The sequence below is a fragment of the Staurois parvus genome, unplaced genomic scaffold, assembly GCF_062004578.1.
Source record: "Staurois parvus isolate SC_StPar_1 unplaced genomic scaffold, SC_StPar_1.0 ptg000748l, whole genome shotgun sequence".
NCBI lineage: Eukaryota > Metazoa > Chordata > Amphibia > Anura > Ranidae > Staurois > Staurois parvus.
Window position 1 is genome coordinate 1330270 of NW_028318544.1, and position 24203 is coordinate 1354472.

Here is a 24203-nt window from a genome sequence, read left to right on the forward strand (position 1 = left end):
CATGAAAAAGGGGGGATGGCTACTCTTAAGAGCTGTAATTCCTAAATCCTTCCCCCAATTAGGATGTGCATACCCTCAAATTAAACCTGAGAGTGTGCACTTTTAGCCCATATCCATTATATAACTATAGCTTGAATATGTTTTGATAAATACCTGAAAAAAATCTAAAATTGTGCCAGTGCCCAAATATATATGGACCTAACTGTATATACTGAAATTTTTATTGTTTTTTTTTTTATACTAGTAATGGCGGCGATCAGTGACTTATAGCAAGACTGCGGGACCAATGACTCAGTACAACTGGAAACCATGCATGCCCATGCCATCACACTGCCTCCACCATGGGACTGCAGCGGGCATTTTGACACTGAGTGGGAACTGACTAACTGCCACTGACATCACATACAATGATCAGTGCTAATAAAAAGCCCTGGCACTGTACTAATGACACTGGGCAGGAGGGGGTTAACATCTGGGGCGATCAAAGGGTTAACTGTGTGCTGTGTGTGTTTTACTATGTGTGCTGTTTTACTATGGAGACATGCTGCTTTGTATTTCTCTGCTGTTGTTTACACACAGGTCTCTCCCCTGTCAGATTTCCCCAACGATCACTGGGTGCCCGCGGGGAATCTCTGGCCGAAACTTGGTGATTGATATCCCCAGCCGCCAATGGCTGCGCAAGCACCCCCTACCCAGAAATGCAATTCACGTACATATACGTAATTTTGCGCAAACCCTGCTGCTCTGTAGAAGTACTTCTATAGGGTGGCAGGCAAGCGGTTAAAAGAGACATATGGCCAAAGCTTCTTTTGGCCGTACTTCTTTTGTGGGTCACAGGAGTGCACTTCTGCACTCCTGTGACCCAGAATCAGCTGACAGCGGGCTAAAATCTGCTGTTGGCTGATGTCGCAGAGCTGCTCTATGCTCTTGAAGGATCCTGATAATAATGTTGGGATCCACCCAGATGCCTTATTGGCAGCCGATTCAGCCTGTCAGCGTGCTGCTGAGAGCCTGAGCCAGTCGCTTCGGTCCTCTCTCCTGCCCAGTGCTCCAGTGAACGCTGGAGGGGCAGAGTAGAAGGTAGTGACTGAGAGTCACCACTGTGCTCAGTGTGGACAGTTCTTGGGCTTACATTTGGCGGGGGACAGCTACAGAATCACACCGATGCTTCAGCATGGAGGTAAGTATATGCGTTTGTTTGGCTTTTTTTTTAGAACCCCAAACTTCTTCTTTAAATGTAACTGTTTTGGGAAATGGTTATATCAGTGGGTTTAGTTCTTTTTAAAGTCTTCAGGTTAGGTTAAATGTTAAGACAAAGTTGGGCTTCTTTCCTGGCATTTGTGGATATTTTGTAGTGAGAAAAAATGTTGAATAACATTAGCAGAATGACTTATTTGTTGCTTGTTTTGCTGAAATTAAAACCATATAAGCAATCTTTTTATCTAAATAGCCAGTCTTTTTTTGAAGGGTTAGTTCACCTTTAATGGTCAAAAAAAACCCCCACGTGTTCCAGTATCCCCAGCACATTACATACCACTTCTCTGTTGTTCAAATAGTTGTTCCTGACACCCTCTATACATGTAGGCCACACACAGCTAGTCTGAAAAAACTACTTAGTAGCTGATTGGGCCAGACATTAGAAGTGTGCTCCCCGTGGCTGTTCTGGCTTGTTCAAATACTATGCTCTTTGTGCAGCAACAGCTGAGCTGCATTGTACTGTGCAAGTTCGGAGTGTGCCAGAATATGCACTTCTAATGTTCTGCTGTTAAGGCAGTATGGAGGGGGACCAGTTACTAAGGAATATTTGCACAGCCTACATGTATGGAAGGAGACAGGAGCAACGGAGTAGTGGTATGTAATGTGCTGGGGATGCAGGAATGCATGGTGGATTTTTTGGAAGATGGCCACTAAAGGTGAATTAACCTTTTAATATTAGAAACTGGAAATTATACATTCATAGATACAACAAAAAATTCACATTTTTCTATAAATCTGCTTTGTGTTGCATCTCTTTTTGCAGATCTTTCAGAGACAGAAGAGATCGAGAACCTCCAGTGGATTATGAAGATGATTTTCGGGAACAGTCAAATCGAAGACCAAACACTACACTTACAAAGAGCAGGTCATTTGCTTTACTCTAGTTTCAGCTTTTTGTGGATCATGGGTTAAAATATTACTAAACACACAACAGTAAAATCAGTCTGTATATGCAGTAAAGCATGCATGTTATACTTGCTGTGGAACCTAAGTGGTTAATCCTCTGCATTGTATCAAAAGGCTGTTTGATCTCTGGGTCCCCCCTTCTTCTGCTGTCCCTAATCCATTTGCTGATAGTACAGAGCTGTTGGAGTCACTCTGCACATGCACATTAATGTGTGTTGCTAGAGAGTTTTTTTTTCTTTGGGGGGGGGGGGGGTGTATGTGATCAGCACAGGGACAATCAGTACTGTCCAGACAGAGGGTCAGGGGTTATGGAGCCTCATAGGTCAGTCAGCGCAAAATGAAAACTCCTCCTACAAGATTACCCAGTGCTCAGCCAGACACTGATAGAAGTCACAAGACTGCTATATACTGCTGATTAGGAAAGGTATTTAGCTGTTTATATTTACTACAATAATTGCATTTCCATGTAGTGTGTACTGTGGGAGACTGGATATAGTGAATACAGGGTCCTGGGTTTAGTATCACTTTAATCAAAATATATTTCTACTTTAAACATTAATAAAATGACATATATAAATCATACAGTACAGTACAGGACAGGTATTCATTATATTCTGCAACTTTCAGGTAATTGGACACTAATAAAAACTTTTGCCAAGGTCACCCCTAGGGCATACTCATTTAACCCTTTCCCCACTATGTGTGGTTTCAGTTTTTTGCTAGTGTTCTTAGGGGATGGACCTGTTCTTTCTTTTTAAACCATTGAAATGTTTTCGTTTTAATCTTCTATCAACATCTGAATGCTTATTTCCTTGTATTACCTAACAATTCTGGGATCAGTTCCTTTTGCTGTATAGCTCATGGACCTTACCTACATCTCACTGCATGGGGCGGATCTGTAATGTTTTCTGTGGGCACTAGATCCTGCATTAAGTGGCCACTTTGGTCCGACATGCACTGTGTGAAGTTAGCTGCGGGGTGCTATACAGGTCTAAGGCTATGGTCCAATTTCTATGATTCCCAGACTGCGTGGTCAGTTTTCTGGCTGTGCTGGGAGCTAATCTAATGATCAGGCTTGTACTGACATGCCCCCCCCCCCCCACAGCCATTCACTGGGAAGATCAATGTGCTGCTGTTTCTCCACCACTAGCTCCTTATCCAGCTGAGAACAGAGTGTATGTGATCACTTATAAAAAAAGAGGAAAAGGGTATTTACAATGTTTTTGATATTGCCTTTCATTTCTATTTTAAACTGAACATGTTGTTTTACAAGGTGAAAGTTCACATCACTTTAATACTCTTTCTAGGCCTAAAGTGGAGAATCAAGTACAACCCACAGAGCGGTCTAAGTCTGCAAATACTAAGGAAGAAAACTTTTCCACTGGTCTTATGCTTGGTACGGATTCCCCTCACATTTGGTTATGTTTACTGTGCATATGTTGTATATGCTGCAACTACACAGACACGTATACAGTACATTCCATGCATGGAAGAATCCTAGAAGTTTTCTAACATGTTTGTTTTTCTGTAAATATTCCTATGGTTATAATATTTTTATCGCACAACTCACTGGTGCATAATCAGTGAGTAGAATCTGCTCCTTGGTGACCTAGTCATGTCTAAGATACTTCATCTCTACCTGTAACATTATATGTTACTGCTTTCTGCATACAGTTACAGTAGGTCTATATATATTTGGACACAGGCACAATTTTAGTTTTTTCAGGTATTTACCAAAACATATTCAAGCTATAGTTCTATAATGGATACGGGCTGAAAGTGCACACTCTCAGGTTTAATTTGAGGGTATGTATATCCCATTTGGAGGAAGGGTTTAGGAATTACAGCTCTTAAGAGTAGCCATCCCCCCTTTTTCATGGGACCAAAAGTAATTGGACAGTTGAATATAATCATAAATAAAATGTTCATTTTTAATATTTTGTTGAGAGTCAATCACCTGATCTCAACCCAACTGAGCATGCATTTCACTTGAAAGGCAAAACTAAAGCCAGAAAGACCCAAAAAGAACAACTGAAGATGGCTGCAGTTAGAGCCTGGCAAAGCATCAGAAAGGAGGTAACCCAGCCTTTGGTAATGTCCATGGGTTCCAGACTTCAGGCAGTCATTGCCAGTAAAGGATTCCCAACAAAATATTAAAAATGAACATTTTATTTATGATTATATTCAATTGTCAAATTACTTTTGGTCCCTTGAAAAGGGGGGATGGCTACTCTTAAGAGTTGTAATTCCTAAACCCTTCCTCCAATTTGGATGTACATACCCTCAAATTAATACTGAGAGTGTGCACTTTCAGCCCATATCCATTATATAACTATAGCTTGAATATGTTTTGGTAAATACCTGAAAAAACTAAAATTTTTGCCTGTGTCCATATATATATGGACCTAACGGCATGTCAGTGGCCAAGGGGAGGAGTTAGAGAAAAAAAAGAGGGCTTGCAGACCAGTAACAGCACTCTATGATATGCTTAGGCTGCTGTTGTGAAGGAGAAATAATGCATTTGAGACAATTTATGGATCAGATTAAGGAGGTAATAATATGTTTATTTGCATGGGATATATGAAGTTTCTTTTTAAAAGAGTTTTTTTTTAAATATTCACAGACATCAATTTTTGGGGTTAGGGTACATACACTTTTAGTGGAAATTGAAGAGAATTTTCTTTTTTAAACATTTCCTTAGGTGGGTCCAATGAAGATGAGGCTCTAAAGAGAAGAAAGGAACGTTATAGACAGGAACTTCAGGAGCAAATGGCAGAACAACAGAGAAACAAAAGAAGGTACATGTTTTTACTCTTTTGTTCTTAACTAAAACAAACTACTGGTAAATTAATGTATAGCCTTGAAATGATAACAGCTTTTGAATGCAAGTAGGTGGACAGATGTTTTGGAAAAGATGAGATTGGATTTCTTTTAGGGTAGGTTGGCGTTAAAGAGAATGAGTCAGGAGCCTCACAATCAGCCTGACACTTCTAATGTGGCAGGGAGGTGTAAATAGTGAAATATCAAGTAAATCCTGAGAGGAATCGCAAAACTGTTACATCATTTCAAAAATAGAAATTCAGATTATTACAAGTGACCATTGGGGGCTGGTTTAACATATACAGTCACCTGATGTGGCTGGATCCAGAGCCAGTACCATGTACATTGGGAACTTCCAACCTCACCCAGCTGACTGGCGTCGGGGTGAACAGTCGGGTAAAAAAAATCTGTAATTACTTATAGACCAGCTAGCAGCCGTAGGGAGATCGGGTCATTTGCATCTATTTTTTTTCAAATGTATACATGTTTTTCTAGGGAAAAAGAGCTGGGGCTGAAAGTTGCAGCATCTGGTGCGATAGATCCTGAGAAGCAGGTGAGTCGATTTGTCTGTTTTGATTTGTTAGTATGTAACTCTGTTGATTGTTTTCTGTCTCATTGCATACACATACTTGCAGGTTTACAGTGGGGAACATAATTACTGCTGATTTTGTAAGTTTGCCCACTTACAAAGAAATGAAGGGTCTATAATTTTTTTATCATAGGTGATACAAATGTTAAAAAACTGAGTTGCAGTTCGGTGAGTAAAGTAAGTATTTGATCCCCTGCCTACCAAAAATAATTCTGGCTCCCACACACTGGCTATGTAGTACACAGATTAGTCCTGTCAATTTAAGGAGGTGGTCCTAACGGGCACCACCATGAGCAAGACCAAAGAGCTGTCAAAGGACTTAAGGGTCAAGATTGTAGACCTGCACAAGGCTGGAATGGGCTACAAGACCATCAGCAAGAAACTTGGTGAGAAGGCGACAACTGTTGGAGTGATTATTTACAAATGGAAGAAATACAAAATAACCATCAATCGCCCTAGGTCTGGAGCTCCATGCAAGATTGTACCTCAGATAATGAGAAAAGTAAGGGATCAGCCCAGAACTGCATGGGAGGAGCTTGATAATGATCTAAAGGCAGTTGGGACCACAGTCACCAAACAAACCATTAGTAACACAATACGCCGCCATGGATTGAAATCCTGCAGAGCCCGCAAGGTCCCCCTCAAGAAAGCACATGCACAGGCCCATCTGAAGTTTGCCAATGAACATCTAAATGATTCAGAGAAGGATTGGGAGAACGTGTTGTGGTCAGATGAAACAAAAACTAAGCTCTTTGACATTAACTTGACTCGCCGTGTTTGAAGGAAGGAAAGTGCTTACTATGACCCTAAGAACACCATCCCTACAGTCAAACACGGAGGTGGAAACATTATGCTTTGGGGCTTTTTCTCTGTTACAGGTAAAGGCTGACTTTGCCGCTTTGAGGGGCCAATGGACGGGGCCATGTATTGTAAAATCTTGGATAAGAACCTTCTTCCCTCAGCCAGAATACTGAAGATGGGTCATGGATGGATCTTCCAGCATGACAATGACCCAAAACATACTGCCAAGGCAACAAAGAAGTGGCTCAAGAAGAAGCACATTAAGGTCATGGAGTGGCCTAGCCAGTCTGCAGACCTTAATCCTATAGAAAATTTATGGAGGTAGCTGAAAATTCAAGTTGCCAAGCGACAGCCAAGAAATCTTAAGGATTTAGAGAAGATCTGTAAAGAAGAGTGGACCAAAATCCCTCCTGAGATGTGTGCCCTTCTGGTAGCCAACTAAGAAACATCTTATCTCTGTGCTTGCCAACTGGGGTTTCTCCACCAAGTACTAAGTCATGTTTTGCTTGGGGATGAAATACTTATTTTACTCACTGAACTGCAACTCAATTTATAACATTTGTATAATTTGTTTTTTCTTATTCTGTTTTGTCTTATTCTGTCTCTATCATTTAAAATACACCTATGATAAAAATTATAGACCCTTCATTTCTTTGTTAGTGGACAAACTTACAAAATCTGCAGGGGATAAAATAGTTATTTTCCTCACTGTATAAATGTTGTAGTTTTAGAGTGTTAGATGTGTTTACCGGGGTGTTTAAAGTGGAAGCCAGTTTACGTGATATAAGATGTGGTACTTGCAATTTCCTCTGCCTAATTAAAATTGCTCATGTGTATGTTGTTAAACTTCCAGTTTTGGTATGCAGATGCCAATCGTGCTGCAAGTCAGAGCGTAGGGGCTCACTACCCGCAGTGCAATGCACACATCTTTCAATATATCTGTGCAGGGATTATTTAAACCACCTAATTTTTAGAGTTCTATACCTAATATTCATAGCTAGTGTGAACCTATTACTATCATATTTTATACCTCTTAATAACCTCCCAATAACATCAGACACTTACCATGCCCCCCATTACACAGTATATGTAAGTTTTTCAGATGTCCCTAAAAATGTAGGTGTTTATTGTCAATACCCTCCCAATATGAAAACAAGAATCCCTTGATATTTACTTGAGGATAAATACAGATTATGTATTACTATCAGCAAACTTGAAATACTGTATTTTTGCTTAAATAATGTACCATTCAGTTATTTTCTGTTCTGCACTGAAATATCACAGATCTTTACTTTCTGTTTTAGTTAGTATATTCAGTTAAATTTTAATCAGTTCTACAGTAAGTAGAGATGGCCTAATTATAAAGTATACTCTGTCTGCAGATCACTTGTTCTACTTTCATGATTCTGTGTCTATATCATCTTAGAGCTACATGCATGTAGCTGGTTTTCCTATAGTAAGAAAGCTGATGACCGTGCAGACTCCTGCTATACCGATCTCAGCCTTCATGCATGCTGTTGCCGGTGTTTCAAGGGGAATTTTTCCTCCTCCATCCCACAAAAAAGAACCATTCTGCCTCTTTCAAAACACCCCCTACATCCCTATACCGCCATTTCTTGGGAGGTGTAATTTGGATCGGTGTTGTGAAAAGGTCATCTATCGCCCAGGGCAAAGATAACAAACTGCCCCCCACACTGTGTGAGAATTATGTCTCAGCGAAAATCCCCCTCCCCACCAAAAAAAAAAAATCAGCAATAATCTGCATGCTCACCCCCCCAATCATAAATTTCCTCTGCAAACCAAAATTCTCCCCAGCCAAAAAAATCCCTCTCCTCCCAGTACATATCCCCCCTCCCAGCAAAAATCTTTGCTCTCCTACCCTCTCCCCAGCACAAATATTTGTCCTCCAATCTCCCCTCCCAGCTTAAATCCCCTCCTAACACAAATTTGCAAGTTACAAGTTTATGAGAAATAGAAAAAAGAACATCTAAGCTTTTGCTGTGCAGTTATCAGTATTTAAGTCTGTCAGTGTTCTTGTATTTCTGATTGGAAGGAAAGTTGCTTGTACTAATTAGAATTCCTAAAAACATGAAGGCCCTGCTGGTAAGCCATAATGGCAGATATCTGCTTTTCCCAGAGCACTTGTAGGAGGCTAGGGTGCCCTAGTTTTTGAGGATCTCCTTTGCCTTCACCAATAAGACTTGTTTGGGCTTTGCCTAATGGAATGAGCATGCTGACAGAGCCACGTAACTTCAATGTAGAAGTTCTAGCTAATGCTTCTAATATACATTTATGATTTTTCAGATTTGGGTATAGACCAATACAGTATTGGGTCTTTAATTCTAGTGTGCTGTGTTTTGTATATAAATAGGTGTTTCCTAATTTTCTTAAATGCTTTTTCTAGCTAAATGAAGAAGAGGTAAATAGATTTTGTTTTCTTCAAAATATTACATTCTTTTTGCTATGAAGATTTGTTCCAAATCTTCAGTTTCTTACCTTTTCTCTTTCCTTGCATGCCTGTAGCAGTTTGGACAACATAGACTGACGCATGTTTTTAACATCTGCATGGATTGCATAAAATCTTTAAACTGCCTGTAAAACAGAGGATCTCAATGACATAGTACTACTAGGAAGATCTACAGTAACAGAGAAAATTAAATCAAACCTTTTGATATACAGCAGGTGGCAAAAAAATACAAGTCACTGTGTAAAATTCTTACTGCTCCAACTAGAGCTAAGTAACTACACCATATTCTTCTACAGTTTCTGCAGACCCTGCAAGTTATATCCAAATATAACACATACATTATAGGACACAGGGGAGTTCATATACATGACTACTTTGGTTATGCTACCACCCTCAGGTGAATGGATACTAGCCACAAAAAGGCAGGAACATCCACCCAGGCATAACCTCTCCCAGCTCAGCTAAGACTCAGTTTTTTTAAACTAGTATTTAAAGGCAATTGATGCATTTCCTTTGTTCTCTAGTGAGCATTGTCCTGTTCAATATTTCCCTGGTGGGGCAGAGGTGGGCCTTAACTGGATTGGTTGGTCACTTTGACCCCGAACCCAGGAGGGTAAATGGCCTGTTGTTTGGTGCTGGACCCTGCTGGCAGCAATCTTTAGTGTACAGTGTACCTTGTGACCTAACTGGTAGGATGCTTTACAGGTCATGAGCAAGGAACCTGCTGTGATGGGTTTGCGGGCCCTGTGACGGGACTGGTGAGCCTTTGTGTTCAATGGGCTAAAAGACAGTTTTCATCTGACATTGTCATTTGTGATTGGGGCTTTTCTGTGTAGTTCTTTATTTTTGGCACTGCAGCCGTGGTGGGCAGAGTTCAAAAAGTGCCTGCCATGATGTCATCTCACATGTCTGCCATTTTACATAGATCCTGGGCACAGTACCATGTGGACTGAGCTGTTTGAGCCTACATTGTTTGGGGAAATCAGCCCGCACTGTTTGAACAATCAGTGCAATCTGCCTCCAGCCTTACACAGCAGCCCTTGAGCCCTTGTCAGTGCCTCAAGTATTGGAACACTTGACAGCTACCTGGGGTGACTGTCACAATGGTGTTCAGGCTAATTCTGACACGCCTCTCAGCTGGGTGGTTGCTTACCTCTGGGTTCAGGCTTTTTTAACCCTCCACAAGTTATACAAGGCATAGAGGTGTGTGTGTGGGGGGGGGGGGGGTAGAACAATGGGATGAACTCCCAAATTTCTCAGTTAGGGAAGACCCCCCTGCACATTTTGCCCTGCAATGGCTCTCTCTGATTAGTTTTGAATCACTGCCCTTGTCTGGTATTTCCACAGTTCAAAAGCACAATTTTCTGCAGCCTTACCTGGACTTTAGAATGCCTGGGACACAAGCTTGGCCACTCTCCTTCTCCTCCCTATTTGATGTAGGATGAGGTGCCGAAGGAAACTTCTCAAGATGAGGAAGAGATGGAAGCTGTTGAGGATCAGGAAATTCTTTATGGATGAATCCTCTCAAGAGGAATCTCAGGTTCCAGGACGCCTTGGTCCCAGAAGACCAAGGTGAGCTTCCTTGCAGATGTGGTATGTACTAACCTTAAGTCACTGCTGCTGAAAGCTTCTTCCCCAAGAGTCCCTGGTTTTGGATCCTGTTGGCCGCCAAAATATCCCAGGTCTTTTTCAGTGCACCCTGACAAGAAATTTATGCTAATTGGTCTTACCCAGAGGAGGTGTTTTTGCCACCAAAGCATTTTGCTCATTAGTACCCCATACTATAGAGGTGGAATTATACAAAAAATTGGGTGTCTCCTCCAGTTGACCCAACTATTTACCACTTAAACAAGATCCTGATGGTTCCAGTGGAGGACGTCTTGGTCTTTAAAGATTCCACAGATATGAGGTTGGCAGCCCTTTCAAGGCATCCTTCTCTCTGGTAGGAGTGGCTGTGCAGTCTGCGGTTGCTGCAGTGGGAATTTGGCAGGTCCTACAAAAAGTGTATGCTTCGTTTCAGAAGCAGAAGGTCCTGCCCTTTGGCAGATCCTGGATGACTTTCTGGGAACCTTGAGCTTTTTGGTGGATGTAGTAGAAGATTCCTTAAGCCAGCTTTCATGAGTGGATACCATGTCTTTCCACATGAGAAGGATCCTATGGCCTAAGTGTTGGTCAGCAGAATTTTCCTGTAAGAAGCATATTGAAAGACTGCCTTTTGAGGGCGAGCTCCTGTTTGGACCATCTTGGGTGCCTTCATTCAGAAGGTGATTGTGGGGAAAGGTACTTCCTTGTCCCTAAAGAATAAGGTGAACGTGACAGCTCAGAAACTAGTGACGCCTTTGTAATCCGAAAAGAGTTTCTGTTGTAAGCAACCAGCCTGGAGCTCTAAGTTAAAAAAATTCTTCATCTCAGAAGAATTTGAACCCAAAGTTATCCACTGTTTGAGGCAAATCCTCCTCACAATGAATGGGTGCGCCACTTGCACAGATGGAAGGACTTCAATTGGCCTTTTTGGCTGCTGTCTCAAAGGGACAGCAGAGGAGAGGTCTCTCAGCTTCTATTCAAACCTGTTAGCAGTTTCAAAGTCAAACAGAGATGTCTGGCCTATCCTGGCTCAATGAGTTCCTGAAAACTCAAAGATGCAGAATGGAGTCGGTGACTGCTATGCTTCATCAAAAGGGCTTCCTGGCATTAGTGGATATCAAGGATGGCTACATGCACATCCCGATTTTCCTGCCTTGACAACAGTTTCTAATGCAATGAGGATCACCGCTATTAATTTTCTGGCCTCTCCTTTCGGCCTGCTCACAGCCCCATAGTGTTTACTAAGGTGTGGTCTCTGGTTGTTGAGGACCCAGGGTACCCCCATTGTAGGTTACCTGGATGACTTGTGTCTAAAGAAGCAGTAAGCTTAGAAACTGACGTCCAATGTCCAGCAGGTGATACATATTTTGGAGGTTCGACTAGGTACTGAAACTTCAGAAGTCGGCTTTGGTTCTGACTCAACAGCTAGATTACCTAGGATTAGTCCTCAATATGGTTCAGTCAAATGTACTACTCCTGTAGGTGAAATGCCTGTCTGTTCAAGTCCAAGTGGGATCCCCAAAGTCGATGGAAAATCCCACTATTCAGGATCTGTATGTATCTACAAATACACATGACCCCCAAGACCACATCAGCTCTGGAATGGTGGATATCCATGCAGATGCTGGATACAGGAAAATCCTTCCAATGAATTGGAAGGCCTTCACAGAGGATGCCAGCCTGTTAGGCTGGGGAGGTGTTGTGGAGAACCTGTAAGTTCAGAGAACGTGGTCATCAGAGGTGCAGAAGTTGCCAATCAACATCCTGGCTTGTGCATGGAATATTTCAATAAATATATGCAAGGCTTTTAATGAAGAGCGGCTTCCTTTTTCATGTTGCTTGAGAGTGGACATCCTGAAACTGCTGGCCATTCAGGGGTCTCCCTGTGAGGCTGCAGTCGGACAATGCAATGGCTGTGTCATACATTGACCATAGAGGAGAAAACAGACTTGAATCTTGTTTTTTTGCAGAACTTCACGCTCTGGCCCTTTCATCTGTGCACTTCCCTGTTATGGAAAATTGTAAAGATTTTCTTAACCTTCAGCTTTTGAATTCAGGAGAATGGACTTTTATTCACCTGGAGGTGTTTGCAGAGATTTGTGCTGAGGGATGCTAGATGATGTTCTCTTAATGTCTGGATTCAAAAGTAAAATGAGAAGATTGGTGTCCAGAACCAGGAATCCTTGGGCATTTAATGCTCTGGTGACTCAGTTTTTCCTGATTCATGCTTTCCCTCCACTTCAACTTTTACCTCTTTTGTGTAGGATAGACGTGGATAGTGATTCTGTTTGTGCCGGCTTGGCCAAGAAAAACGCGGTATACCGACATTGCAAACCTCTTTGCAGGTGAGCTGTGGGCTCTTAAAGTTTGGCCAGATTTAACTGTTGCAGGGTCAGATCTTCAATCCCTCTTATAGTTGCTGGTATTGACTGCATGGCTGTCCAAGTTCTGAGGAAAACGTATGTTTCTGATTCTGTGATTTCTGTTCTCCTCAAAGCTCCTTGACCTCCAGGAAAGTATACCACTGTAAACAGAAGACTTGTTTCACCTGGTGTAAAGACCATAAACTTTATCCTGAAAATATGTTGTGCGGTGCATTTTGTTTTTTCCAAAATCTGGTGTGGAGAAGTCTCTGACCTGGGCATCATCAAGGAACACATTTCTGCCGTGCTATTTCAGAGGCCTATTGGGCTTATTCCTTGGTTAAAGCCCCTGTGCAGGGTGTAACGTGAAAACATCAGCTAATGAGAATATTGGTGACTAGTCATTTGCCTTCTGGCTGCCTTTCTTTAACACAGCTTTGAGAGTTTGCTTCTTTTTTTACATAGGTACTTGTACTGTGCTTTAATGCTGTTGTTATCTTGGGCAATTTCAGAACAAGTAAAGTTCTGTTTAGTAGAATAATTTCAGGAGAAAATGACTTTTAAAGTGATACAGAAAACGAACGTCTTCTGGACCTTTAGTTCTTGAAAAATGTTTGTGTTTTTTTAGTAAATGGCAGTGATTGTAAAATAAGGTTTAATACAGTACATATACAGTATAATACAGTATGTAGGATAATGCATACAGAACACATTGCTTTAACTGTTATTTTCATTATCCCTAAATCTAATTATATTATTTTCATAAAAGTCTCTGTTTTCCTTCTCTTAAAGCCGGACAGGCTGAGGCAGTTTGGAGCAATAGATCGTCAGTACGAAATGCCTGATAGAAATGTTCCCTTTCGACCTGGGGTTCTAATTGACTCAGAGAAGACAAGCAGAAGGGTTCAGAATAAGCCTGTCATTGAAGAGAAGGCTCCACCTGAAAGACCAAGAGTGGCTTTCCAGACACCTATCCCTGAGCCAGCTGTAACTGGAAGTGGATATCCTGTAGCCTACAATCCAGCACAAGAGGATTTCCACAGAGGAATATCCAGCACACTAGGGGAAATAGTTGCCCCCAGGTAGCTATTTTATTCACTGTCATATACCTGGCCAGTCTCAGAAGCCTGTCTTGTGTTCCTTATATGTGTATGCAGTATAGATTTGGTTTCAGTAAAGTAGGCCCTTGTTCCAGACCAAAACAATGACATTGTGTAATACCTTTATAAGAATGATAATTGCCACAATTATTTTCTGACATGTGCTTACTTATACTGGTAGGCTAGATTTGTTAATTCTGTAAATTACTGTGGTCAGATGTAAAATACCAGAATGCTGAAAAGCTTTTACTTTACAGGTTCTAAATATAATTATGCACAATTTATTTCTGTTATGCGGCTGACTTTCAGGTAGCAGCGGTAACATTATCCCGAGTTAGGAAATTATGCTAAACTAAACGTTACATTTTATCTAACATAGTTTTGTCATTGTTGTAGGACTGCAGTGGTTCCTCCACCTCAACCACCAATCTTGGTAGACAATTATCGGACACCTTATGATGATGCCTATTATTACTATGGTGCCAGGAACCCACTGGATCCAAATCTAGCTTACTGTAAGTGAACTTTTTCCAGGTGCCCTTGCATACATTATCCAAGATGTGAATAAGTGTCCTCACAGGATTAAGGAAGTGGGAGCTAACTGAGATGTATTGTATAAGTGGTTAGTTCTATAATTGAACTCTTGGACAACTTCTGATATGGTAGTAATCACTGTGAAAAAATTACTTAAATGCAGGCCATAGACGGGTCGTTTATCGGCCGAATTTTCATCCACACGAACAATCGGCCGATATTCACGCCAATAGTGTGGCCGTTTTTCGCGGATCTTTTCATTTATTTTTATCGGTCATGCTGGAAACTCCATGAAAAACGGACGTTTTTCGCAGACATTGGTGGCAGCATCGGCAACGACAATTCGGCCGATAAACGGCCCGTCTATGGCCTGCCTAACTCGAGGTTCCTTAAATCTGGTTTGGCATGATCTAAAGATAGTATGTTTTATCTGTACTCTGTATCTTTTTTTTTACTTTGGATGTAACAGTAATATTGCTACTTGTACCATGGAAATGTTTCTCTGTATAATTTTTTGTTTTTAAATGATAAATTGTTTAATAAAAATTACCTGATTCAAAAAAAAAAAGGAAGTGGTAGCTGGTACTTGTCAGGTACTTGCTTCCTGTGAAAAAAAAGCTGCAGTTTAGATAGCCACTTAGGAGAGGAAGACTATAGCAACAACTTTCGTTTTGGGGTGAAGGTCTGCCTTAAATTTACTCTAACAACCTTCTTCATGGTGCAAAGTGCAGTGACCCATACAGTAATCACAAATGATTTCACACTAATCTAACTGCAGTAAAATTACTGATGTACTAAAGGTACATACATCATCACTGCTTTTTGTTTGTGTAATTTTTGTTGTTTTTTTTCTGATAAGCTCATGTGAGAATTTTTCCTCATATAGATCCTGCAGGCATGATGGTCGCACAGACAGCTCAAGGTGTCAACATGCCCTCTATGTATCCCATCCAGGCTTATCCAGAGGATCACACTGTGTAAGTAACTGAAAACAGGCAGTTTGGTAAATCCAACCTCATCATAATTTGGATATCTGCATAAATGTTAAAATAGGGGCTTGTTCACTTGAGCTTTGGAGTCTGAAGAGTGATCTGTGTTCAGATTGCTTTTTAGAAAGCATTTGATAGGCAGTGAGGAGGTGTTGTATCGACTCCTCACTGCTTGATTTAACCCCTTGTTTGCAGCACTAGCGCGCTACAATCTTATGCTTTGCAAGTGGTTGAGGGGCACTTGCAGAGCTGCCGCATTTACTTGAACGGGTTGTATTCTGCCACAGCCATGAATCAAAGCCATGAATGTGCACACCCCCAGTAACTAAAGGGGGTAGTGGCTGGGGGTGGTAAATCACAGCTCAACTTCAGAACTTTACCAATTCCCAACAGCTAGTGTGAATGAGCCCTAACTTGCATGTTAAAACAGACTATACAGGGCACAGGATAGAAACAGTTGGGTTATACTGCCACCAACAGGAGACATTGTACACAGGCAAGCAAAGCAGCTGGTATAACCCCTCCCATTTCCAGCATGTCTCAATTAGTAGTGTTCTAGGAGGATGGGTGAGAAGTGTTTAACCATTTTTACAAGCCATTTTTTTCCTTTTTTCTCCAAGTAAACATTTTTCTTCAGTTAACATTTTCCTACACACTACTTAAGCTGGTCGCTACATGCAGCCATCTGGATGGGTGTATCTTCACCAATGGCTTTGGAGGCTGTTCCTGGACCCCACTGAACTTTTGTGTACCTCCTTCTGTGCATTCATCTGATTCCCCTTGGGATCTCAGTTGGTTGTATTGGCACTTCAAAAAACTATTTTATAACCTATCAGGGATATTCAGCTTTACACTCTTACTCACAGGACTGCCTTCCTTGACTCTGTCACTTCCAAGGAGTGTTTCTGAGCTGGTAGTTTTGTCCTGAAAGGAACCACAAGGTGGCGTTGAAGCCCAGAACCTCTCTTCTTTCCAAGGCAGATTTGTCCTTTATCCTCAACCAGGACATTGTTTGTTGCATTGTTCTGTCCTGGCTCCAGTTCCATCAGAAAGAGATTTTGCTCCACTGTCTGGATGTAGTTTGTGGGGTCAAATCAATGATCATTTTGACCGTAGTGGCAAGATAATAAGGGATGGAATATATTTTTTGAACTAATAAAATTGTAACTATGAATTTGTTTTTTATTCCTGACATACAGGTGAAACTCAAAAAATTAGAATATCGTGCAAAAGTTCATTTATTTCAGTAATGCAACTTAAAAGGTGAAACTAATATATGAGATAGACTCATTACATGCAAAGCAAGATAGTTCAAGCCGTGATTTGTCATAATTGTGATGATTGTGGCTTATATCTCATGAAAACCCCAAATCCACAATCTCAGAAAATTAGAATATTGTGAAAAGGTGCAATATTCTAGGCTCAAAGTGTCCCACTCTAATATGCTAATTAAGCCATAACACCTGTAAAGGGTTCCTGAGTCTTTAAATGGTCTCTCAGTCTGGTTCAGTAGGAATCACAATCATGGGAAAGACTGCTGACCTGACAGTTGTGCAGAAAACCATCATTGACACCCTCCATAAGGAGGGAAAGTTTCAAAAGGTAATTGCAAAAGAAGTTGGATGTTCCCAAAGTGCTGTATCAAAGCACATTAATAGAAAGTTATGTGGAAGGGAAAAGTGTGGAAGAAAAAGGTGCACAAGCAGCAGGGATGACCGCAGCCTGGAGAGGATTGTCAGGAAAAGGCCATTCAAAAGTGTTGGGGACTTTCACAAGGAGTGGACTGAGGCTGGAGTCAGTGCATCAAGAACCACCACACACAGACGGATCCTGGACATGGGCTTCAAATGTCGTATTCCTCTTGTCAAGCCGCTCCTGAACAACAAACAACATCAGAAGCGTCTTACCTGGGCTAAAGAAAAACAAACCTGGTCTGTTGCTCAGTGGTCCAAAGTCCTCTTTTCTGATGAGAGCAACTTTTGCATCTCATTTGGAAACCAAGGACCCAGAGTATGGAGGAAGAATGGAGAGGCACACACTGCAAGATGTTTGAAGTCCAGTGTGAAGTTTCCACAGTCTGTGTTGATTTGGGGGAGCCATGTCATCTGCTGGTGTTGGTCCACTGTGCTTCATTAAGTCCAGGGTCAACGCAGCCATCTACCAAGAGATTTTGGAGCACTTCATGCTTCCTTCGCAGATGAGCTTTATGGGGATGCTGACTTCCTTTTCCAGCAGGACTTGGCACCTGCCCACACTGCCAAAAGCGCCAAAATCTAGTTCACTGACCGTGGGATTACTGTGCTTGATTGGCCAGCAAACTCTCCTGACCTGAACCCCACAGAGAATCTATGGGGCATTGCAAAGAGAAAGATGAGAGACATGAGACCGCACAATGCAGAAGAGCTGAAGGCCGCTATTGAAGCATCCTGGTCTTCCATAACACCTCAGCAGTGCCACAGGCTGATAGCTTCCATTCTAATTTTCTGAGATTGTGGATTTGGGGTTTTCATGAGCTGTAAGCCATAATCATCACAATTATGACAAATCACAGCGTGAACTATCTTGCTTTGCATGTAATGAGTATCTCATATATTAGTTTCACCTTTTAAGTTGAATTACTGAAATAAATGAACTTTTGCATGATATTCTAATTTTTCGAGTTTCACCGGTATGTGCATATTGTAATGTGTATGTTCAAGGTACAAAAGAAACCTGTTTATATGTCTGGGATTCCATTCAAGTATCAGATCTAGATGAAATTTTAAGGGCTTTCAAACAAAATTAGTTGACTCACATATGGCATGATCAAATGATCTGACGAACAATTGCTTGGCATTTTCATAGGAACATTCCAACAAAATTCTACTGGTGTATGGCCTGCTTAAGTTTTGTTGTTGCTATATGGGACTGTTAGCAATTTGTTGCCATTGCCCACCCCTTAGTTGGACTGCTTTTGGATGTTTGAATGTCTGTGAATCCTGTGTCCCCCAATAAACAAGTAAGAAAACTGGATTTTTGTACTTACCATAAAACCCATTTCTTGGAGTTCATTGAATGATACAGGTTCCACCCCTCTGTGGCTATGATCTTAGTTCAGGAAAACCATTGAATGCTTAGAATGGGAGGGGTTATAACTGATGGTCATTGTTTTTGTTTACCATTGCCTAAATCCTCTTGTAGTTGGATGTATAATCCTGTGTCCCTCAATGAATTCCAAGAAATGTTTTTTATGGTAAGTACAAAAATCTAGTTATGATTGTTTATTGATCACACATACCACTGTATACCCAATGGGCAATTTTTCCTACCAAAACCGTTATCAAAAAAGAGAAAGAAAATAAAGTAGTATCTCAAGCATTCTTCTGTTATCCAGATCTAACAAAAAAGGATTATATTATATATGTACTAAACTTTGCTCAATTAATGTGTTTTTAGAGACAGTAATCAGAAAGCGGGGACTGCAAAAGTGCTCAGTTTAGGCTTACTTCCAGAAGAAAAAGCTCAACAGAACCGACAAGCTGCTCAGTCCTATCAGAAAGAGTTGGAGCGGCAGGTATAATTTCATATATTCTTAAGTGGCTTCCACTGTTTTTGGAGTTCAGTGAGATATAATGTCCAGTAACCTGATTATCTACAGCAGTATTAAAAGAAAAGGAACCTGTCCTTTGCAGATTAATGAGAGGAATGAAAAGCGCAGAAAAGAGAAGGAAGAACAGGAACGATATGATGCTAAGCTGGAAGCTGAAATGAAGAGTTACAACCCCTGGGGTAAAGGTGGAGGAGGAGCTCCACTCAAAGACGGAAAGGGAAATCTTATCAGTAAGTGTTTATCCAGATAAAATCCTGAGGGCAAGTGTTGCAGAACTTCTCAGTTCAGACTAGCTTACATGAATGTTTCTTTTTACCTGCATGCCACAATATGGAAGTAATTTAAACTTCTGCTAATGAGGTCTATTCACAACGTGGACTTTGCCTTTTATTCAGTAAAAAAACATTATAGTCTGTTTCATTACAGCTGATCTCAAGCGCATGCATAAAGAGAATGAAAATTCCTATCAGAATCCAGAATTACGAGCATTTGAAGACAAGAGGGCTGTTGTGGTAGTGGACACAAGTCTTGCTGATAACACATCATCCACTGGAAAAATACAAGGTAAGTCAGGAAGTTTAACACAAGCAGGCAGTTTTCTTAGAGAAACAACCAACAAATAACCTGGCTGGGTAATTATTCATATAAAAAGTGTTATACATAGCTATCCATGTCCTTCACTCTCTGTGGTGCTATCACACATTCTGCCTGCACAGAGCTCACTCTGAATAAGATGATTGCTTTATTGGTTAAACTCCAGAAGAGTGTGTTTGCACCTGGAAACTCCTTTCATCCTGACTTGGTATGTACAAATACAAATAGAGTTGTTCAGCCCTTCTGTTTGTTTGTCTTTGCAGGGTTTGCGTTTGCAAATCCATCTCAGTTTGCGAGAGGCACTGTGTTCAATGAGCCCCCTACTGAACAACACATGCAGCAACAAGAATCCTACAAGAATTTCTTACGCCAACAGGTAACTGGTTACTTCAGGCTGCCAGTCCTTTTTTTTTGCAGAGATTTGGGTGAGGCCGTTATCTAAAATCTACAATAATTCCACAAACAGATTGAAGAGAAAAGACGTAAAGAAGAACAGGAGAAAGAAAGAATTCGCCTGGAAGAAGAAAGAGAGGAGAAGCGCCTTGCTGATGAAAGAGCCAAAATTCAGCGAGAATATGAAGAGGAGCAGAATAAGAAATTGCTTAAAGAGGAGGAGGTAATGAAATTTCACGTGACTGACAACAGTGTTCAGATAAATGTCCAATTATAATGTAAAGCACTGAGCAAACTGTTGGCGCTATATAAGTCCTGTATAATAATAATAATTATGGTGACTGCTCTGGACAGAAAACTAAGATGATTCTTACCTTAAATGGAACCCTTTTAAGGTAAGAACTTGTCTGCCCATGCTGTAGTATTCATTGAAATCCTTTAAAAGAGTTTGAGACATTTTTTAGTTACATCTGCATAACTTTGTTTTCATTATTTTTGCAAAATGGCTAAACTTTTTTAACTGTTTATAATGTTGTTGTAGAAATAGCTATATACATACCACTAAAACACAGTGGCGTACTAAAGGGGGTTCGGACTTGTCGGGGGGGCCTGATACTAATCTTTTTGAGTTGCACTGTGCTACCCCGTAGCGCCGTGCAATACAAAAGAAAAATATCAGGGGGCTGCAGCACCCCTGGTGAGTCCGCACCTGCAGTTTCTGTTACAGCAGGAACTTAGAATGTGAGCATGCTTCCTCCCCTGCTCTGCCTATCACTTCCCTCCCCTTCTCCAGGCTTCCCATCTGAGGTCCTGCTTTACATGATCAGTGATTATGTGATAATGAGTGAATTTAGGGAGGGGTAGAACAGTTCTGAGAGTGTCTATACTGGAGAATGGGGCAAGTGTTTTTTTTTATAAAAAAAAAACCTTTTTGTGATACGATAAATTCCCAAATTAAATTCAAAATCCTAAATATAGCAACTAATATAATATAGATACACCAAATCAAAATAGTCCAATGTGAAATCCAAAAATATGTCCAAAATACGTCCAAAATAAGTCCAATACAGTGTCCAAATTTCAATCTTTTTCTCCAAATATGAAAATTATTCCTCCAAACACGTACCTCGAGAAATAAAAATAAACAATCTAGTGCAATTCAATTAATTAAAGAAAATCACCCCGTGAAACTCCACACTTCACTGCAAAAATTATCAATTTGTGAAAAAAAAAAAAAAAAAAAAAATAATATATATATATTTGAATTAAATTTTACCAATCTTATTTTGTAATAGTGCATAAAACACATCAATCCAAAGTGTGCACACTCTGTGATCACTGCTACACAGTGAATACCTTCAACCACCACACAATAGTACCAAATACTATTACCCTCTGTGAATGTTATAACTGTGTTTGGAGGAATCAATTGTGTTTCTAAAGACTTGCTTTTAATTTGCATTTGTCTATATCCATTTAAAAAGGAATGAGTACAAAGTTGATACTTTGATCCTCTGGATAACTGCACTCCCCCACAGTCCAGGGGTGGACTATTCCTGTCTATGTAGTGTGCTCTGTGGGAGCAGACATCTGGAGTAGTCCATTTTCAAGACCACTGGATAGTGAAGGTGGGGGCAGGAGCAAAAGGGACTCGTCTTGTGAGGGGAGGATCGGCGGGTCAGAACCCTGGCTTGCCCATCTCCTGGTGGGGCATACTTAAGGACCTGGTACTAACACACAGCTAATTCCATCTGCACCATCAGGAGCTCTGAAGAACACCAGTTAGTACTTAGACTCAGCACCTCAGGACCTGGAAAATATTCTTAAAGAAGATTTTTGGAGGATTACTGATCCATAATGTTGGTAGAGCTCTTATAACATTCACAGAGGGTAATAGTATTTGGTACTATTGTGTGGTGGTTGAAGGTATTCACTGTGTAGCAGTGATCATAGAGTGTGCACACTTTGGATTGATGTGTTTTATGCACTATTACAAAATAAGATTGGTAAAATTTAATTCAAATATATATATATTATTTTTTTTTTTTTTTCACAAATTGATAATTTTTGCAGTGAAGTGTGGAGTTTCACGGGGTGATTTTCTTTAATTAATTGAATTGCACTAGATTGTTTATTTTTATTTCTCGAGGTACGTGTTTGGAGGAATAATTTTCATATTTGGAGAAAAAGATTGAAATTTGGACACTGTATTGGACTTATTTTGGACGTATTTTGGACATATTTTTGGATTTCACATTGGACTATTTTGATTTGGTGTATCTATATTATATTATTTGCTATATTTAGGATTTTGAATTTAATTTGGGAATTTATCGTATCACAAAAAGGTTTTTTTTTTTTATATACATAACACTTTCTAGGGTGGAAAGTATTAACTTTTTGAGGGTATAAGGAGGATATACATCTAATAAGTGTTTTTTTTTGTACTCTGGGTACTATATAGCAGAAAGGGATGTCTGTTTATGGGGGGAATGGAGGTATCTGTACTGGAGAGGGGGACAAGGGTTTCTGTACTGTGGGGTGTGTACTGGAGGGGGGGGGGGATCTATACTAGGGGGGAAGGGTGTCTGTACTGGGGGGGTTTTGCTGGGGTGGAGTGTGTGGGAATGTTGGGAGAATCAGCCTGTATGGTGTGGTCTGTGCTGGGCAGGTATTTCTGTTCGTGGAGTGGGTTGTCAGCCTGTTTTGAGGGTGGGAGGTGGTTTGTACTGGGGGAAGTCAACTTGTGCTAGGGGGGATCAATCTGAGCTGGAGAATGGGGGCAGTCTGTACTGAAGGGCTTGTGCTTTGGTCCATAGATATTGAGGTGTCTTTGCTGGGAGAGTCAGTCTGTGCAGAGGCGGAGGGGGGGGGGTTGTATTGAGGGGTTTGTGCTAGGGGAGGGTTCGGTCTGTATTGAGTGGTTTGTGTTGGGGAGGGCTCTGCTAAAGTGTACTGAGGGGGGTTGGGAATGTTAAGGGTGATATGTTGTGGGAAGGGGGGGTAATTTTGGTCATAATCTGTGGCCTGTGCATTACACACTCCTGACCCCTGTTCTATAGACTGAAGCTAGTAACCAATCAGTTCATAGCTTTCATTTTAACAGCTTAAATCCAGCAGTACATGGATCGAAATTCATCTGGTTCAGCCAGGACTGGTAAATTTCTACCCATGTATGGGCAGGGAGGTTGTACAGAATTAGATCTACGAGTTGACTACTATACAACTGCCCTGTTGGATTTTCCCCACTTAATCAGCGCCACTGGCTATAGCCAGCAACACTGATCAGTGTAGTCTGATGGCGTGGAAGTCTCCCTGTGGTCAGAATACAATATCTCTGTAGGGAGTATTCCCACATCAAGTGTGTTGATGGGGGAATGAAGTTAGATTGTTTAATCATAATTAATTATAATCTATGGACTGCTTTACTAAATAAACTGAAGATAAAGGCTGATTGGTTGTCGCGCACTGCTGTTCCAGATACTCTCTGCTCCAGTTTTGATAAATTTCCCTCACTATGTTTTACATTTCACACTTCTGACCACTGCACTCTAAGTACTTTACTCCTGAAGTTTTTTAAAGGAGAAGTACAGCCAAAGCTGTGGATCATAGGAGTGCAGTTCACTCTGCACTGCTGTGACCTGTTTTCAGCTGACAGCAGGCTAAAGTCTACAGAGCAGAGAGCTGGAGACTGACAGCCCCGACTCTCTGCTCAGAGCAGCAGGGAGAATTGAACAATCAGTGGTGTCTGATCGCTCAGTTCTCACCCTTAGAATTGGCAGGGAACAGATGCAGCATTGGATTGATGCTGCATCCACCTAGGTTAGTATAATTAAAAAAAAAAAAATCCCAAACTTCTCTTTTAAATTTGGCTGTGTGTAGAACAGTAATGGAACACTTGTGCTTGTGGCTCTGTCATTAAAGCATATTTTGTGGGCAAAAGGCATAAGTGTGCTGATTATGGGGGGAGTAGGCTTAGGTGTTATTTAACTATGCCCCCTCACACTTTTAACGCAATTTGACCACACCCACAATTTACCATGGTGCGCTATGCACGCCACTTTATTTTTTCAAACCAGTTTTTTTGGGGGGGTGGGTGATGTAAAATAAACAATATCCAGCTCCAGGTCCAGATGTGCTAAGTGCACCACTGCTAAAACATGGACATTTCTATCTTATTTTGATTTGACAGTTTACCACAGGAGGTCTCACATAAA

The 24203-nt window shown here is 40.9% G+C and overlaps 1 protein-coding gene across 7 annotated transcripts in view; it reads left to right on the forward strand.

The window, feature by feature from the left end:
* Positions 1–24203, forward strand: part of CSPP1 (centrosome and spindle pole associated protein 1) — a 121403-nt gene that overhangs the window by 73024 nt on the left and 24176 nt on the right. For 5 of the 7 annotated variants that reach the window (XM_089654272.1, XM_089654276.1, XM_089654277.1 and 2 more), the window contains 13 exons: positions 2021–2122; positions 3471–3559; positions 4865–4961; positions 5479–5536; positions 8778–8792; positions 13580–13869; positions 14284–14402; positions 15308–15398; positions 18846–18963; positions 19082–19229; positions 19426–19563; positions 19857–19969; positions 20060–20209. In XM_089654272.1, the coding sequence (XP_089510398.1) occupies positions 2021–2122; positions 3471–3559; positions 4865–4961; positions 5479–5536; positions 8778–8792; positions 13580–13869; positions 14284–14402; positions 15308–15398; positions 18846–18963; positions 19082–19229; positions 19426–19563; positions 19857–19969; positions 20060–20209 (1528 nt within the window). The remainder of the gene's footprint in view (positions 1–2020; positions 2123–3470; positions 3560–4864; positions 4962–5478; positions 5537–8777; positions 8793–13579; positions 13870–14283; positions 14403–15307; positions 15399–18845; positions 18964–19081; positions 19230–19425; positions 19564–19856; positions 19970–20059; positions 20210–24203) is intronic. The other 2 variants (XM_089654274.1, XM_089654278.1) reach the window with 1 other exon arrangement.